General features: G+C 41.2%; 2 protein-coding genes across 2 annotated transcripts in view; both read right to left on the reverse strand.

Annotated features, from left to right (window-relative positions):
- Positions 1-7,522: 7,522 nt before the first annotated feature.
- Positions 7,523-19,217, reverse strand: LOC141381643 (uncharacterized). Its single transcript, XM_073947278.1, has 3 exons — positions 19,185-19,217; positions 18,689-18,838; positions 7,523-12,285 (listed from the first exon to the last, which is right to left on the reverse strand). The coding sequence occupies exon 3, from the start codon at positions 11,929-11,931 to the stop codon at positions 7,735-7,737; it is 4,197 nt and encodes a 1,398-aa protein (XP_073803379.1). The 5' UTR covers positions 11,932-12,285; positions 18,689-18,838; positions 19,185-19,217; the 3' UTR covers positions 7,523-7,734.
- LOC110439461 (uncharacterized) overlaps positions 12,583-19,400 on the reverse strand; it is a 1,085,403-nt gene continuing 1,078,585 nt past the window's right edge. Inside the window, exon 4 of the transcript XR_012402233.1 lies at positions 12,583-12,799. The gene's annotated coding sequence lies outside the window, so the exon portion shown is untranslated. The remainder of the gene's footprint in view (positions 12,800-19,400) is intronic.

Here is a 19,400-nt window from a genome sequence, read left to right on the forward strand (position 1 = left end):
GTGGTAGTGGGGCACAAAGCATTGAAAACAGAGAAACTGTCCCACAGGATGCCTGCTCCATCTCTACCCACTCAGGTTCATTCTCCTGATTTTCATGATCTGTCAGATAAACAATTTTTTCAATGTTACATGACCAATAGTAATACATAAAGTTGGGCAACGCCAGTCCCCCAACTTCTTTCTGCCTTTCTAAAAATGCTTTCCTAATTCGTGGAATGCTTTTATTCCATATAAAAGAAGACACCTGTTTATCCAGCTCCTTAAAGAAGGATTTAGGAATAAATACTGGGACATTTTGAAACAAAAACAAGAACCTTGGCAAAATAGACATCTTAACCGCATTAATTCTGCCTGCAAGAGAGATAGGCAATAAAGACCATCGGTTTAAATCTTGTTTTGTTTTTTCCATCACTGCATCAAAATTACATCTAAATAGCTGTTTATATGTACTGGTCACAGAGATTCCCAGGTACTTAAAAGATATATTACTAATTTGAAATGGAAATTTACTGAGGTCTGACTGTTTTGCTATCTTATTAATTGGAAATAATATACTTTTACTGAAATTAATTTTTTATCCTGAAACTGCCCCAAAGCTATTTATAAGCTCTATTGTTTTGGGTATGGAACTATCAGGATTGGATATGTATATAATGAGATCATCTGCGTACAGTGAAACCTTGTGAGTCTTCCCACTCCTGTTAATGCCCAGCAAGTCTGACTCTCTCCTTAAAGCTATAGCTAGTGGCTCTATTGCTATATTAAATAGGAGGGGAGACAGGGGACAGCCCTGTCTGGTGCCTCTATATAAAGGAAAAAAGTTTGATATTACCTTGTTAGTTCTTATACAAGCAGTTGGATGCGAATATAATATACTAATCCAAGTGCAAAAACCAGGACCAAAGCCAAAATTTTTCAGAGCTGTGAATAGATATTCATACTCAATACGGTCAAAGGCTTTATGAGCATCTAATGACAATAGCACTTCTGGCAAATGTGAACTGCTTTGTGAGTAAAGTATATTAAATAGTCTCCGTAAGTTGCTTGAAAGCTGCCGTCCTGCTATGAATCCTGTTTGATCTTGATGAATAAGTGTTTGTATGACTGGATTAAGCCTTGCTGCCAAAATCTTTGCTAATATCTTGTAATCATTTGAAAGTAAACTTATAGGTCGATATGAGTCACACTTCAAGGGATCCTTACCTTTTTTGTGTATAACAGTGATAATAGCTTGCGACATAGTTGGTGGTAAAGATTTCTGCTCAGTTATTTCTATAAACACCTTTTTTAATATTGGGGATAATTTGTGTGAAAATTTTTTATAAAATTCAATTATAAATCCATCAGGGCCAGGTGCTTTTCCGCTTTTTATTTGTTTGATAGCTTGTTCAATTTCTTTTATAGATATGGGTTGTTCAAGATTATACTTGTCTTGATCACTGATATTGGGCATTTCTATTGTATCAAAAAAATGGGATATATTCGCTTTATTATTTGTCTCAGATGTATATAACTTTTCATAGAATTTTTTAAACTGCTTGTTAATGTCCATTTGATCTGTAGTTACTCCTTGCCTCGTTTGAATTTCGGCTATATAGTTAGTTTCAGTTGCCTTCCTCAATTGATGTGAAAGTAACTTACTAGCTTTTTCCCCGTATTCAAATTCTCTCTGTCTTGATCTCAGATATAATGCTTCTTCTACTTCAGTGGTTAGAGTATCTAATTCAGACTGTAACATCCCTCTCTCTTTGTACAGCGTAGTTGTGGGGGATCTTGAATGTTCTTGATCTATCTCATTAATCCTTGCAATTATTTCATTGACCCGCTTCATTCTTTTTTTATTCACACCTACACTATATGAAATTATTTGTCCTCTTAAAAAAGCTTTCATTGTCTCCCAAAGGTTACAGTAGGTCATGCCAGGCGTGCAGTTAGTTTCAAAGAAATAATCTATCTGATTAGATATAAAATCAACAAATATCTCATCCGTAAGCAGTCTAGAGTTAAGCCTCCACATACCCCTTGATGGTATATTATCAGGGAAGGAAAGAATCATTCTTACTGGGCTATGGTCAGAAATGACAATGCCTGTGTATGTACATGATTTAAGTAGTGATAATAGTCTTTTGTCTATAAAAATAAAATCAATTCTTGAATAGGTCTGATGAGCTGCAGAGAAGAAAGAATACTGCCTTAATGTCGGATTATTATATTTCCATGCATCCACCATACCATAAGTTTTCAGAAACTCATTAATGCATCGAGCTGATTTACCAAGAGACCCAGACATCGCATTAGATCTGTCTAGCACCGGATGGAGTATACAATTAAAGTCACCTCCTAAGATAAGCTGATGACTGTCCAGATCTGGAAGGCGTGTGATGAGGTTTTTAAAAAAATCCACATTATCCCAATTGGGTGCATACAAGTTAACTAGTAGCACTTGCTGGTTAAAGAGTTTCCCTTGGACAACAATATAGCGTCCTTCTTTATCAGCTATAACTTTTGATTCCTCAAATGCAGCATCTCTATGTATTAATATAGCTGTACCTCGACTTTTTGCAGTAAACTTTGAATGAAAAATTTTTTGAAATCCCCCTCTTTTCAGCTTATTATGATCCTTAGGAATTAGATGTGTTTCTTGAAGATAAACAATCGTTGCTTTCTGTTTAGAGATATGGGAGAACACTTTGCTTCTCTTTATCGGATGGTTAAGGCCACGGCAGTTCCAGCTTAGAAGTACAGTATCACCGCGCTTTGTCATTTATCATTTCTTTTTTTTTTTTTTTGTACCATAGAACGTGCTCCCTGGGTGTGTGTGAATGGAATGAGGGGTATTGAAATGAAAAGTAAAACAATAATATAGTGGGGGGGGGGGGGGGGGGGGAGAATAAAACGTTGAACAACTTAACTCCTATAAGCTGGCCTCTAGTGGAGGCTGCTATACTTCCAGGTAACATCCTCATAACTATCCATACTGACTTAAACTCCTACTGAACTATAATGGAATAACATTATCACAAACTGCATTTCTCTTACTGACAGAGAACAAACGTAAAGACCAGTAATAAAAAGCATGTATCTTTATATTATTACTGTCAATCAGTTTCATTTTCGTTTCTTTTTTCTTTTTAGATGTCGTTCGACATAGTCAAAGAAAGGAAATCAGATTAAGTCCAAAGACAAAATAGCCCCAAAAGTCGACGCTTAACTCACCAAGCACAAGTTAGGAATTTACTGAAGTTGCCGCGTTTGCAACACATTAGGGTTTCAGGGTGTCTCTCACAAAGTCCATAGCCTGCTTTGCGTCTTTGAAGCTCCGCCTCATTCCGTCTTTTGCGGTGATTCTCAACTCGGCAGGATAGAACAGACCATAACGTACACCTTCATAGCTTCTGAGTATGCCACGAACCTCATTGAAAGCTGACCGCTGTTTCATGACTTTTTGAGTATAGTCGGGCTGAAGATGTATCTTGTCCCCGTCGGACGTGACAATCTCCCTTCTCTGCGCGGCTTTCTTAAGCAGTAATTCTCTCTCCTGGAAATAGTGGCACTTTACTACAAATGCCCTTGCTGGATGTCCATCTTCTGGTCGCGCTCTCAGAGTTCTGTGTGCCCGATCTAGTACAGGGGCCTTATCTAGCTGCAGCGAGTCCTTAAGCAGTTCAGATATGAAATCAGGGATATGCTTCCCTTCTTCCCGTCTCTCTTTTATACCCGTGATGCGTAAATTACAGCGACGAGATCTAGCTTCCAAATCCTCGTTTTTTGCTTCAAGTGTAACAACGTCTTTTTTAAGTTTTGCAACTTCTCGTTGTAGTGTACTCACTGCATCTGACTGCCCGTTCGCAGCTTCTTCCAGTGAAAGCACCTGCGTCTCGAGAGTCGATATTCTCGCGGTAGCCTGCCCCATCACTGTAGCGAACTCGTCTCTCAGTTGCTGACACTGAGTTTTGATTTCAGTGGCCTGAGCTTCGGCTTTTTCGTCCATTTTCATGAGTAGCTCCGTTTTAAGTACTCTTATTTCCCGGAGGACGAGCTCTTGGTTAGTTTCCATTCTGCTTTCCACTGTTCCCCCTTTCACGTGTTCCGCCATCTTATCAGTTTTGTTGCGCTTGCCAGCCATAGCCAATTAGGCTCGAGAAAGTCCAGAAGCAGAAAAAATTATTAACTATAAATCGTCTTTAAATAGACTCTGGTGTTTTAATTACTTGATTTCGGCATGATCTGGTCGAGAATGCGTTTGTGGTTAAAAATATGTCTAGTTCAGTATGGAGAACCGTCAAACACGTCTTCACATGTTGCCGACCAAACCGGAAGCCAACATTTATTAGTAGTTCATTAGCAGCGGTTAGCACATGGAAAGTACTCAAGCACAATACAATAGGTAGTGACCATTACCCAGTAGTAACTAAAATTGGATTAAAGATAATGTATGAAAAAGAAGATAGAATTCCAAGATGGAAATTGGAGAAAGTAAATTGGAAAGAATTTCAAGAATTATGTGATAAGAGAGTTATGACAATACAAATAATAAACCAGAGAGATGTAAATATTTTAAATAATAAAATTGTTAATGAAATAATTCAAGCAGCCGAAGAAATAATACCTAAAAGTAAAGGAGTTGGTTGTACTAAAAATGTACCTTGGTGGAATAATGATTGTAAAGCAGCTATTAAAGCAAGAAATAAAGCATTTAGACATCTTAAAAAACACCATTCACTGGAAGCTATGATCATGTATAAAAAGGCTCAGACAATATTAAGAAAAACTATTAAAACACAAAAGCGTATATTCTGGAGAGAATATTGCAATAGTCTTGGACGAGAGGTACAATTATCAGAGGTGTGGGGTATGATTAGAAGAATGGCAGGTGTTAGACGAAATTATGAATTACCAGTGTTAAAGTATGGCGATACAGTAGCGATCAGCAACCTAGAAAAGGCGGAACTATTAGTCCAACATTTTAGAAATGTACATAGTTCAGATAATCTCTCTGAAGAGGCTAGGAAATGCAGAAATACTACATTAACTAAACATCCTGATCTTTTAAAGAAAGTAAAAACAACAGAAAATCCTTTAGATTTACAGTTTAATATGTTTGAATTAAAACGAGCAATCATTAGCGCAAGACAAACTGCCCCAGGTAAGGATGAAATATGCTATAAAATGTTGTCACACATGTCAGAGGCATCACTAGAAATAGTACTAAATTTATTTAATCAAATTTGGGATATGGGTCAATTACCTATAGCATGGAAACAATCTATAGTAGTACCTATACTTAAACCAGGGAAAAATCCATCAGATCCTTCTAGCTATAGACCCATTTCACTGACATCCCACTTATGCAAAATAATGGAAAGAATGATTACAGAAAGAATTACATATTTTTTAGAAAGCAAAAACCTTTTTTCTCCATATCAGAGTGGGTTCCGCAGAGGCAGAAATACTATGGACTCAGTATTATGTTTGGAATCAGACATCAGGAAAGCACAGACTAACAAAGAAGTTGTGATAGCTATCTTTTTTGATATAGAAAAGGCATACGATATGCTTTGGAAAGAGGGATTGCTGATTAAATTAAAATCTTTAGGAGTCACTGGCAAAACATATAATTGGGTCATGGATTTCTTATTTGGAAGAAAAATACAAGTTAGGGTAGGAAAAGAATATTCACATGAATACACAGTGGAAAATGGAACTCCTCAAGGTAGTGTTTGCAGCCCATTATTGTTCAATATAATGATAAACGACATTTTCTCTCAGATTGAACAAAGTATAGGAAAATCATTGTATGCAGATGATGGGGCACTATGGATTAGAGGTCGGAATGTGTCATTTGTACAAAAGAAAATACAGAATGCAATATTTGAGGTAGAAAAATGGGCAAATAAATGGGGATTCAAACTATCTGTTGCAAAAACTCAGGTCATCTGTTTCTCAAGACGGCATAAAACCATATCACTCGCTTTAAAACTATATGGACAACCACTAGAACAAGTAAAAACTGTAAGGTTTCTTGGGGTTTGGTTCGATGAAAAGCTGACATGGAAGGATCATCTGAATAAAATCACAGAAAAAAGTAAAAAGGTTGTTAATGTACTTCGTTGCCTGTCAGGGCAAGAGTGGGGAGCGAGTAGAACATCACTACAAAATATATACTGGGCCCTCATGAGATCTGTTTTTGATTATGGATGTATAGCTTACATGTCGGCAGCAGAGTCAAACCTCAAAAAATTAGATGTATTACAAGCACAGGCCCTTAGAATCTGTAGTGGATCATTTAGAACCTCACCAGTTTCATCTATGCAGGTTGAAATGGGAGAAATGCCCTTAAGCATTAGGAGAATGAAATTAATGATGGCATATTGGGTTAACATTCAGGGACAAATTGAATCACATCCAACAAAAAGAACATTACTAGAATGTTGGGAGCATGAGGAAACTAATTTCATAAGTTTCGGATGGATAGCTGAGGCAAAAGCCAGAATAATTGGATTAGATCAACTGCAATACTGTAAGGCAGTCCCAATCCCATATATTCCGCCATGGTTTTTTCCATTACCTAAAGTAGATTTCAATATACAACAGGAGTTAAAAGATAACAATAATATTCTTCCAACAAAATATATAGTGCAGAATTATTTAGAAAAAAATTATAAAGAATCAATATTTTTATTCACAGATGGATCTAAAGACCCACAAACAGGCCATACAGGCGCAGCAGTGTATATCCCAGTTAATCAATACCATATTAAGAAAAGAATAACTAATAATATATCAGTATATACAACAGAGTTAATTGCAATACTAATTGCCCTGCAGTGGATTGAGGAGAATGACATATATAATGTAGTAATTGCATCAGATAGCTTTTCATCACTGGAAAGTATAAGATCTGGAAGGTCCTCATACAGAATGGATATTCTTAATAATATACTCAGTAAGACATATTATATTAAAATAAAGGGCAAAGCTGTATATTTCATTTGGGTTCCTGCTCACGTAGGTGTGGAAGGTAATGAGAAGGCAGACTTTCTGGCCAAACAAGCTCTCAAAATTAGTAAAGTAAATCTAGAAGTCCCATTGAGCAAAGCAGAAGCTAAAATCATGATAAGAACATATGCACAATCAATATGGCAAGTACACTGGGATAACATTGATACAGGTAGACATTTATATAATATACAGAAACAAGTTGGAACTGGGAGGAAGGAGAACAGAAATCGTAGGGAAGGAAGTATTATAACTCGGATGAGAATAGGTCACACTGGACTCAATCATACATTACATAAAATAGGGAAACACCCAACTGGGCAATGTATACATTGTAATCAACAAGAAACAATAGAACATATATTATTTCACTGTAGTAAATATAATAAAGAACGAAACAATCTTATTCAGTCAGTTAAAAAGAGCAAACTTCAGCATTTTACATTGGCAGGTTTATTAGGAAACAAATCTAGTGAGGTATATAATGTGTAGCGAGGCAGAGGGAAAACACAAACACCGTAGATAATGTTACAAACAATGCCCCGGAGGGTGCCTTTATTTACAAGTGATATTGGGGTGAATGAGTGCTCTTCTTAAAGGTGCGTGCTCAAGTGCTCCGGGGAGATGGTGAAGGCTGGTGAGAAGTAGAGTGTTGGATCGGTCACGAGCTGGACTCGGCTGTGGGAGAGACAGAGAGAGACAAGCGTTAGCGCAGGGAGTCATGTCAAATGAAGCTCACTTCCGTCTGTGTGGGGCTGGCTTATATCTCTCCCTGGCTGATGAGGTCCAGCTGTGAGCGATCCGAGGTTGATGAGAGATCCAGCTGGTGTGGATTTGTGCCCAGGGCGACGTGGTATTACATGGCTCGCTACATTCCCCCCCCCTTAGCGTCGTCCTGGTCCTGGGTGTCCTGCGAAGGAAGAGCAGTGTATTGAGAGGGGGGGTAGAATGTTTCGACAGACCTGCCCATCCTGACCAGAGCCGTGAGAGTCCGTCTGCGTTTCCGTGGGAGGCCCCGGCTCGATGTTGTACGTCGAAGTTGAAATCCTGGAGCGACAGGAACCACCTGGTGACCCGAGCGTTGTTGTTCTTCGCTGTCGCCATCCATTGTAGCGGGGCGTGGTCGGTCACCAGAGTGAATTTCCTGCCAAGGAGATAGTACCTTAGCTCCAGGATTGCCCACTTGATCGCCAGGGCCTCCTTCTCCACCGTTGCGTAGCGGGTCTCTGCGGGGGTCAGCTTCCGACTCACGTACATTATGGGATGTTCTTCATCGCCGTGGACCTGGGAGAGGACCGCGCCCAGGCCCGAGTCGGAAGCATCCGTCTGTAGAATGAAGGGGCAGCCGAAGTCAGGTGCGTGCAGTACCGGTGAGGACGTGAGGGACTTCTTTAGGGCTCGGAACGCATCGTCGGCTTCCTTGGTCCATCTTATCCTCTCCGGCTGCCCCTTTCTGGTCAGGTCTGTCAAAGGGCTGGCTATGGATGAGAAGTTAGGTATGAAACATCTATAGTAGCCCGCTAACCCCAGAAATGCACGTACCTGGGTCTTTGTGGTGGGTTGTGGAGTTTCCTGTAGTGCCTTGACCTTGTTTTGCTGTGGCTGTATGAGACCTCGTCCAATGTGGAACCCGAGGTATCTGGCTTCGGCTAGACCCAGGTGGCATTTCTTGGGATTAGCTGTGAGCCCAGCCCGTCGAAGATCTAAGAGCACCCTCCGTAACCGGGATAGGTGTTCTTCCCATGACTCTGAGTGGACGATGAGGTCGTCCAGGTAGGCTGCTGCATATGGCTGGTGGGGCCTCAGCAGGATGTCCATCATTCTTTGGAATGTGGCTGGGGCCCCGTGGAGCCCGAAGGGAAGAACCCGGTATTGCCAGTGCCCACCGGGTGTGGAGAAGGCGGTTTTCTCCTTGGCGTCTTCACTGAGTGGTAACTGCCAGTAGCCTTTGGTGAGGTCGATGGTGGAGATAAATCGGGCTCCACCCAGCCTATCCAGCAGCTCGTCCACCCGAGGCATGGGGTATCCGTCGAACTTGGAGATCTCATTGAGTTTCCTGAAGTCGTTGCAGAAACGGAGGGTGCCATCGGGTTTGGGGACCATCACTATTGGGCTGGACCACGGGCTACGGGATGGTTCGATGATGCCTAACCTTCTCATCTTCTGGATCTCCTCGTCGATAGCCAGCCTGCGAGCCTCTGGAACTCGATAAGGCCTTTGCCGGACGATAGTGCCAGGAGGAGTGATAATGTTGTGTTGGATGATGGAGGTTCGGCCCGGTTTCTCCGAGAACACATCCTTGAACTGACCAACCAAGGCTTGCAGCTCCGCCTTCTGGTTTGGTGAGAGTTGCTCACCAATGTGGACAACGGGAAGAGTTTCTTCAGCGAAGGCAACGAGATGACCTGGAGCTGCAACCCACTTCTTCATGAGATTAACGTGGTAAAGTTGTTCTTCCCGTCTTCGTCCCGGCTGACGGACTCGATAATTTACCGGCCCTACCCTTTCTACCACGGTGTATGGTCCCTTCCAGGATGCGAGGAACTTCGACGTTGTGGTAGGTATGAGTATCATCACCTTGTCCCCTGGGTGGAACTCTCTGGGTTGGGCGGGCCGGTTATACAATCTCTGCTGGGCGCGCTGGGCTTCGGTCAGGTGTTGTTTGACGATGGGCATGATTTTGTCGATGCGTTCTCTCATGTCCCGTACGTGTTCAATCACCGACCGCTGGGGGGCTGGTTCCTGTTCCCAGGCTTGACGAGCCACATCCAATAGGCCTCGGGGTTGGCGGCCAAACAGCAGTTCGAAGGGGGTAAATCCTGTGGAGGCCTGGGGGACTTCCCTGATACCGAATAACACGTACGGGATCATGAGGTCCCAGTCGCGCCCGTCCTCTGCCACCACCCGTCGGAGCATCTGCTTCAGAGTCTTGTTAAAGCGCTCGACAAGGCCGTCCGTCTGTGGATGATATACAGAGGTTTTTAGCTGTTTTACCTTGAGTAGGTGACAGAGGTCTGCCATCAACCGGGACATGAAGGGGGTGCCCTGGTCGGTCAGTATCTCCGTTGGGATTCCCACTCGACTGCATAGCAGAAACAGCTCCTTCGCGATGGCCGATGACGTGGCTTTCCTCAGGGGAATCGCTTCAGGGTATCTGGTGGCATAATCGAGGATAACAAGGATGTGCTCATGTCCCCGGGCCGACTTCGGCAAAGGCCCTACCAAGTCCATACCAATTCGGGTGAAGGGCACATCGATGATGGGTAGTGGTATTAGAGGGCTGGGGGGTGGTCGTTGGGGAGACGTTCTCTGGCAGATGTCACATGCCTGGCAATACCTCTTTACTTCCCCGTCTAGCCCCGGCCAATGGAAACGATCGCGGATCCTTTTCACCGTGTTGGCCGCTCCCAGATGTCCAGCCATCGGGTGGGTATGTGCCAGTTCCAAGACCGTCTCCCTCTTGGTCCTCGGAACGACCAGTAGTGTCTTCTTTTCCCCCCGCCTCTCTGCGACACAGTACAGCAGACCATTTTCCACAATGAAATGTGGGAGGGGGTGAGGGCTGGGAAGTCGCTCATTACCGTCGATGATCCGTACTTGTGGCCAACAGTGTTTGAGCGTTTCATCTTCCCTCTGTGCTCTACCAAAATCGCCTCCTGCGGTTATCTGTTGAAACAGATCAAAGTATAGGTTAGCAGATATAGATGACTCACCCCCTCTGTCGCTCTCGGTGGTCATCAGCGCTGGTTTGCGGTCCCGATGAGCCCGTGGCTTGTTCTTCTTCTTTGAACGAGCCGATGGAGCGTGGTGGTGAGTTAGGAGTTCGTCGAACCCCGGCCAGTCTCTGCCCAGTAAGAGGGACACAGGAAGATCTGGAACAACCCCGACTTCGATTCGCCAGCTACCTGGTTTCGCCGCGATGGTCACTCTTCGGGCGGGTACGTGGCGGGTATCACCATGCACACACGTGATCGGAATTCGCCCTTTGCTTTCATGATGATATTTTAAAATTTTCGGGTGAACCAGAGTGATGGCGCTTCCTGTGTCTAAAGTGGCCGTTTGTGTTTTTCCCTCTAGCTGGACTTTATGGGTGGGAGCTTCGGGAGGGATATTGCGGTGAACCGCGCACCCTGCTGTCCAGGCCGGGGTCGAGTGCGTCGTCGGCTCGGTGGGCATCGGCTCGTCCATCGGGCTGGGGACCGCTGGTCTGCCGCCTGGTCGCGCTGTGCCCTCCACCGGTCGCCAAGGTGCACTTACCCTCCGGGGTGGCAGAGCCGCTCTCTCCCCATTATCTCGGGCGATGTGAGCTTCAGCCAGCTCGATCGCCTCCACCAGGGTGGCCAGTGACTCAGGATTTCGCATGCTGGTGAGTGTTCGCAAACGTCGGGGTAACGCACGCATCATCTTCTCGATGATCACCTTCTCAGCGACCTGGACCGCCGAGGGATCTCCTCCCAATAACCATAGCCTTCCCAGGCGAGAAAGTTGAGCTGCTTGAGTTCTCACGGGTTGTTTCTCGTCGTAAGACCACTGGGAAAACTGTTGGGCTGCGCTGATTGTGGATAGCCCCATTCTGGCTAATATTTCCTTTTTTAACGCTTTGTAATCTTCATTTTTAGGTGTCTCTAGTGAAAAATATGCTCGTTGCGCTTCTCCTGTGAGAAACGGAGCCAACATTCTCGCCCAGTTTTCTTTTGGCCAGCCTTCTCTCTCGGCAATAACCTCAAATGTATGTAAATATGCATCAATATCATCCAGGTCGCTGAGTTTAGTGAGATGATGATGCGCACTCACTTCGGGAGTCGGATGGTGTCTGGCCACCTGGCGGAGCTGTTGTTCCAGTCGATCCTGTCTGGCTGTAAGTTGCTCAGAGATGGAATTCTGTTTGCTGGAGATCTCCGCTAGGTGGAGCAGTACCTCTTCCACCGACATGGCGACGGGATGTTGACAGCCGAGTAAGAGGAAGCGTGGGAGAGAGAGAGAGCGGATGCCTGTCTGTAACAAACACAGAGAAAAATTCAGCGGTTATTTTCTACTTAATGGTGAGTGTTTCTTCTGAATTTTTCCCTCTGCAATGCCCGCATTCTCCACCAGTTGTAGCGAGGCAGAGGGAAAACACAAACACCGTAGATAATGTTACAAACAATGCCCCGGAGGGTGCCTTTATTTACAAGTGATATTGGGGTGAATGAGTGCTCTTCTTAAAGGTGCGTGCTCAAGTGCTCCGGGGAGATGGTGAAGGCTGGTGAGAAGTAGAGTGTTGGATCGGTCACGAGCTGGACTCGGCTGTGGGAGAGACAGAGAGAGACAAGCGTTAGCGCAGGGAGTCATGTCAAATGAAGCTCACTTCCGTCTGTGTGGGGCTGGCTTATATCTCTCCCTGGCTGATGAGGTCCAGCTGTGAGCGATCCGAGGTTGATGAGAGATCCAGCTGGTGTGGATTTGTGCCCAGGGCGACGTGGTATTACATGGCTCGCTACAAATGATATAATTAAATTTATTAAAGAAACCCAGTTAGAGGAAAGAATATAGAGATAATATCGGAAGAATTGTTAGTCCACCCCATCCCCCATTTTGATTAAATTTTATTACTATTATTAAAAAGGTTTTTTTTTTTTTTCTTTCCTCTCTCCCCCTCCCCTCACAATTTCCTCCCCCTTTCTCTCCCTTCATGTAATTTATACACTTCAGAAAGTATTCAACTAGTTCCATACTCCATTCCAGTCGGTGGCGGTAATGCACCTATAAGTCTGGTTGCCAACCGCCAGTAAAACCCAAAGAAGAAGAAGAAGAAGATGTTCTAGAGCAGACTCTCTGGCTGTTTCTCAATATGCGTTCTTCAGCGGTCTTGCGTCCTCGTGTTCTCGTGCAACGTCATCATCTGCTGCCTAAGTTCAGTTCCAATACTCAAGACCGCAAGTACGGAGGACGCGTGAAACTTCCCGGATGTGTTCTTGATATCGAGGACGCACCGATGCAGACTTCAGCAGCGAGCTCGCTCTGGAAGTCCCAGAAGTCATTGCGACTGGAGGTGGGAAGCGCAGCATTTTATTTAGATTTATTATTAAAGTTCAGAGATATTACTTATTTACCTCAGGAGTTTCCCTAAATGAAACGGTGAAAGTAAACATTAACATGAACATCTTAATTAAGGAATAAACACATTAAGGGTGTTTGTTTGATGAAATTCGTATTAATTTGTTTTATTTATATTGTGCAGAGTATATTTATAATGTTTTTATGCAAAGTATATATTTTGAAGAGGGGGGAAACAATAAATCGTTGTATGAAGGCTGTAATGTTTAAATAATTTCCATTTAAAACGCGTGAAGGTCACATGACCATCAGGAAGAACGCAGCATCCCATTTCTCAAAGGACGCGTTCTCTGCCCTCGCGGTCTCCTGAGTTCGTTCTTCCGAGGACACCTGGCAAGACCGCACTCTACAAGAACGCAAGTCCATTCTCTGCGTTCTTGGAATTGAGAAACAGCCCCTGACTTTATGTTTGACACTTTGCTCGTCTGCTTGATTGTTGTATTTTGGCTTGTTGGTTTGATTTGTTAGTGTTTGATAGTTTGTTATCCCCATTTATTAGTATTGCTCGTCTTTATGTGATTTACACTTTGTTGAAGTTTGTTACTGTCTGTTCTTACCTTTGTTTTGCCATATCTCCCCTAACCTCATGTTTCCCTGTGAGTTTAGAAAGACTGGAAGGTAAGTACGTCACGTGACATGCATATCAGCGTGTAGATTAACATTTGCCTAGATAAACCAGGTAAGAGGGTGTGTGCGCCAACCTGTGTGTTTTTGGTTTAATTGTTAGTCAGTGTAGATTAGATAGGACGTCATTGACGTTGAAGATTTCTTTTTCATATCTTTTGTTTATTAGAATAGATTAGAGCGGATTTGTTGTGAATATTAGTAAGACTGTTTGGTTCTTTTATTTAGCGCCACCCATAGCCAGTCTTTCGAACATTTGTTTATTGTCTTTAACCTTGTATATATTGTAAATACCTCACTCGCTGATTCAACCTCACCTTGTTGTTAATACATCACTTATTTTTCAACGTATTCTTGCTGTTCATCATTACTTTGTCACAATTTGTTTTTGAGTTTTTCGCAATTACCAATCACTCTGTTAAATGTGCAACCCCACGTCCCTAGACAAAAAGGGGTTTTAACAAACATGATTACAGATAACCCAGGATTCTGTTTATCCATTGTTAGAATGACCCAGGGTTAATAATTTGAAGTGTGAAAAGCCTCTGGATAACCAGAGTACAATGACAAACAGCGACAACTGTCAATCATGTCATAGCAGTGACCAGGGCCCCATTTCAGAAAGGAGGTTAATTGAAAACTCAGAGTATTTTGTCAAACTGGAGAAACCAGGGTAAGTCAAGCCTGTTTCTGAAAGAGAGGTAACTTTAACTCCGAGTCAGTTACCATGGTCCCTTACTCTGTGAATCTAACCCGGTCAGGAGCAGGTTTTATTCTCTAAACTTTGAGTTTCTGTTGGTCTCCTCTTTTTTTTAAAGATGAAGCGGTATTCCTTGCCTTAGCCTTACCTTTCCACCCATCTATTTTAATGCTCATTAAAAAATGTGCATAACTGAGCAGGATAAACTTTTATTTGATAGAATGTATGCGCCTAAACTACAATGGAAACCCTTTTACTGAACAAATTACAGTATTTGCATCAAAAAAGGTTTGTTATAAAAGATGATTATGAAATTGTGTAAATGGACAATCCAGCAGGCTGAGCACACTGCAGAATATCGGAAATGTTGTTTTGGTCATTCTAAAACACCTTAACTTTTTCAGTATTAATGTATATTATTAATGACCTCCAGAGTGTCAAGAGCGTCTGTTCTCCGCGTCTCATGGCTTCAAACACCCCCACGTGTTCACTAGCCGCGTTTCCACTATCACGCCTAAAGCGAGTGAGCCAGGGCGAGCCAAGGCCAGTGGCGTTTCCACTGTCACTTCTGGGGCCTAATCGGGCCAAAGCTGGGCTTTCTTGGGGCCAGCGACTGGCCTTTTTCGGCCTGCCGAATACCTTGGGCCAAGGAGGTGCCAAACAAATAAAGAAATAAGGAAAATAAAACATCTGGCCTTATAGTCTGGGGTCTTATTGCGTATGATCACCCTTTTGTTTCCCTTTTAAATGTAAGACTGCTGCATAAAAAAATAAAGTAGTTTTAATTTATAGTGAGGTTCTTTGCTGCGTCCTCCTTTAAGTTTCAATAACGCATAATAATCATTACACCATATTAAAGACACAGCAGACAGTAAAGGTTTCGAGAGTTTTTGTCAAGTTTAAAAAGTTTGTTTGTGCACGTTTAGATGCCTGTATGTGTGTGTGACGCCTGTTTCACACCGCAAGCGTTAGCAGTGCGTGAGCAGAGTGTGAGCAGCGCGTACGTCGAGCAGAAGCAGCACGCAGGCATTTGCCTTTCACACCAGCTGCGTCTGCAGCGCGCAGCTCTTCGGCAGCTGCTGCAGAGATCAACCTATCTCTGTCTATTCTATCTAGTTACACATGTCACCCTATATACAAATACACTCTTTAAACTTTTCATCTGCACCAAGGCCCCTCCTATGCTGTTTCTTTAACCTGCAAATGTTTATTTTACAAATTTTATAGATCAAATAGTACTGTATGCTTCACAAGCTATATGAGAAATTCTACCGTCAGAAGACAAGCGCCTGTGATATCATGTCATTTGTTTTTTGATTGTCAGGTTGTTGTAAGCCTATATATAATAATATTTATACAATATAGTTATAATGATATTTATACAGATCAAACTAGTGTTACTTTCTGCGCTTCAGTAATGCGGAGAATGCTTTGACAGCACTGGCAATGTTTCTGCCGTTGTCTGTTGTCAAGCGGGGTTAAGTTGGTTTTGTTTTTGATATTCCTGGCACATTCAGACGGTCCCTAACTAAGAGCTCCGTGCGAGCTCTCCCGGCTAAACGCTTATTGCGAGGGCTTAAACAAAGCAGTGCTCATAATGTCGAGCGGAAAAAAAAGTGTTTCCTCACGTTCTTCTTCAACTAGCTCAACTTTTGCAGGCACGCGTGACGTTATTGGAAAGGTAGTCACGGGGTGTGTCGCGATTCTCCTTTATCACACCGCGATACAGGATCGTAGATCTGAGTGTTGCGATTTCGATTTCATATCGTGTATCGTTACAGCCCTAATATTTGTTCTCTTTGATCTTTGCATATTTACAAAAATAGGAAACGTAAAATAAGTATGTGGTCTCGAGGACTGCTTTACTTTGCTTCAATTGCTGCATTTGTGGTGCTTAGTCCTGTTCTAACATTGCGACCTTGTGCTTTACACTGTGTGATTAGCTGGGGCCTGTCACCTCCGTGCCTCCCTGAGTGGCTGGTAGCATCTTATTTTGATGCTTCTTTGAGCCTTTTTAATATATTTGCTTGTTGTTTTTTTATTTTTTCTATTTTTTCTAATTGTGGTTTTTCTTCTTTCCCTAGGAGCTGGGGGTGTCTAGTACAGGCAGTCGGGCCGCTGTGTGGCGTGACTCTTTTTCTATTAATTAGTCTTTTGCCCACTTGTGTGCATTGAAGATCACTGTGTGATGTTTTAAATCAAAGTGTGCACGTGTGAATCTGTGGTTCATTTTGGGCCCAGTACCTAGCCTGCCCGACTGTGGTAAGCCCCAGCTCCTCTGGTTGAATGAAGATTTATCTTTTTTTTTGTAATTGCCTCCACTAGTGCCTTTTTAAAAAGAGTGCATGTGCCTGTCTTTTAATATTTGTGGTCCAAAGATAATTGAATTGTAATAAAAGAAACCCTATTTTTCTATATCCACGTCTCATTGTCTTTGCCAGAGGTATGAACCTGTATTTTATGTTCCAGCAAATGTACTGGGTGGCTTAGTAGAGCTCTAATTGCAATAGTTTGTGTTAATTTGGCTTTAGTGTGCCAGTTATTGTATTGGTCTTGCGACCAACAAAAAGCCTTATCCCCTCTGCGTGCCATAAACCAAAAAATTCCCTTTGAACTAAAAATTTTTATTTGAGAAACTTTTAAAGTATTTTGAAGCAGTAAACATGTCAGGCAAGATTATTCTGATTAATCATTGACTTCTGCTTTCTTCATTAGTTACAAAAGCACAGATTTCTTTACGATTTAAAACGGCATCTATGAATATTTTCTGCTGGAGATAATGTTGTCCTGAAAAACTTAAAACATAAAAACCCTACACTCTAATGTTTGCATATCATCAGCATGCTGTAATCCATTTCATAAGCAGCAAAAGTCATTTTTAGACTAGTTTGTTGGCCAGTTGTAGTCAGTGCAATGCTAAACGTTATTGTTCCACTATAATTTGTTTTTGTCTCACGTCGTCCCACAACAACATCATATAGTTTAGAATACTGTACAATGTTTTATAATAATTAATTACTTTAGTGTCCATTTCATTCAGCATATTTTAAATTAGGGGCAACGACATTTTCTGACATACTTTAAACCAGGGTTTGTACAGGTGTCACCAAGTTAAATTTAAGACTTTTAAAGACCTTTTTAAGACTATTATGAATCAAAATTTGAACTCATGAAGGGCTAAAGGCTAAGGAGTTTTTCAAATGGCCCAGATGAAAAAGATTTTTATTTTCCTTATTAAAAAAATATTATATTTAATACATTTAATAATAAAATAATAAATGAATAATAAAAAATACAATATTTTAGATATTTTTTTAGCAAAAGATTTTAAATATTGTGTAAAAACAAGCAAGCTTTACTTGTATCTACACACTTTTTTCCAACATAAACTTCGAAAAAATAATAAAAAATGAACAAATATTTTCAACGTTTTAAAAACTATAATAAACTAAATTTATGCACAACAATCTGTCCAGGTCGATGTTCTAAGCAGTTAATACATGGAGCATGTTTAAACAAATGTTATTGTAAGGAAAATAATAAAACCATTATGATAAATAGAGTTAAAATTACCTTTTTGAACAAAAGTTGAAAGTTTTATTTAGATGGATTGTTGGTGATTGTGTGGGTTTTGGCCAGATTACAAAGCAAAACATGAACAAAGGAAAATGAAGACTTGTTTAAAAAAGGATTCAAGACATACAACACAGTATTTCAGTAAATTTAGGACTTTTTAAAGCCTAAAGTTTTTATTTTGGAATTCACAATTTTTTTATCTAGCGGAAATCCTTGTTTATACACAATAACCCTGGTAATTAGTTATTATAATAATGATGTAATTCTAACTCGGATACTATCTGTGAGAACTAGAAACAACTACTAGGAACAATGAAAAGTACTAAGCCAACACTATCACTGTAATAGCAGATATCTTCTATGAGAATACTTTTTAATTTAATGTTTTAATATATTTTATATAGCGCCAGTGCTCAAGAACTCTTTACAAACAGTGGGGGTACAAGAAAAGCAATAACTAACAAATTAAGAAGGTAGGAGACTAATAATACATAAAATAATTACAAAAAAACATGAGAACAAGCAACAAGAAAGAAACTCATTCCTGTCTTTCAATGAGTGCTTATGTGCGTTTAGGAGAACTAGGCAGCACACTCAGGGCTGCAAGATGGATTATATTTAGTATTCTTCTTATTAAAATATATCTGAATGAGGATCAAATGACTGAGTTGGTGTTTGAGAGTGAAAACCAACCTGTTTGTTCCTGCAGATCTTCCTGTTTGACTGTGAATGTCTCTTCAATCTTCACATCTTCACTCTCCTCTTTAATAAACGCCATCTTTATAACAGTGTGGAGATCAGTCGCTTCAGCAGGAGTTTTTCTCTGTGTTTGGACACTTTATCCTGTTTAAAATGAACAAAACAATAAAAATGTCCTGTTTAAAATGAATAAAACAATGAACAGAAACAAAATAACTTCTCTTCAACACTTGCTTCAACAGTTTCTTTATATGAAAGTAATTAACAAAAGTAAATCAGGTAAAAGATTTCATTAATACTTATTACACACTTTTCTGTAAACCTACTTTATTCAAACAATTGCCTGTAAATACTGAGCATAAAATAGTACTACGTTGTATAAAGGGTTAAAATAATATGTCCAACAGCAGGAACATAATTTAACATCGTATAAAACTAACTTTATAACTTTAACTTTTAGGCTTATATCTGTAAACGTTTTAAAACAAACCTTTCTCCAGTTGAATCACAGCGCTGAAGCGGCGCCGTCTGATGACGTCACACGCCGCGTCAAAATAAAAGTATTTTTTGTTTAGCTTTTTTCCATTTACTGTTGCAGTCATGACAAACCTTTAATGTAAATATTTTAAGACAAAGGTTTAATTTATTTAAATTTATTTTATTTATTTATTTATTTAATTTATTAAATAGGATAATTTCACTTCAT

This window comes from Danio rerio, chromosome 4 (genome assembly GCF_049306965.1).
Source record: "Danio rerio strain Tuebingen ecotype United States chromosome 4, GRCz12tu, whole genome shotgun sequence".
Lineage (NCBI taxonomy): Eukaryota > Metazoa > Chordata > Actinopteri > Cypriniformes > Danionidae > Danio > Danio rerio.

Bases quoted from the DNA above. Each gene is read 5' to 3' on its own strand.
- LOC141381643 (XM_073947278.1), bottom strand. From the start codon at position 11,931: ATGTCGGTGGAAGAGGTACTGCTCCACCTAGCGGAGATCTCCAGCAAA.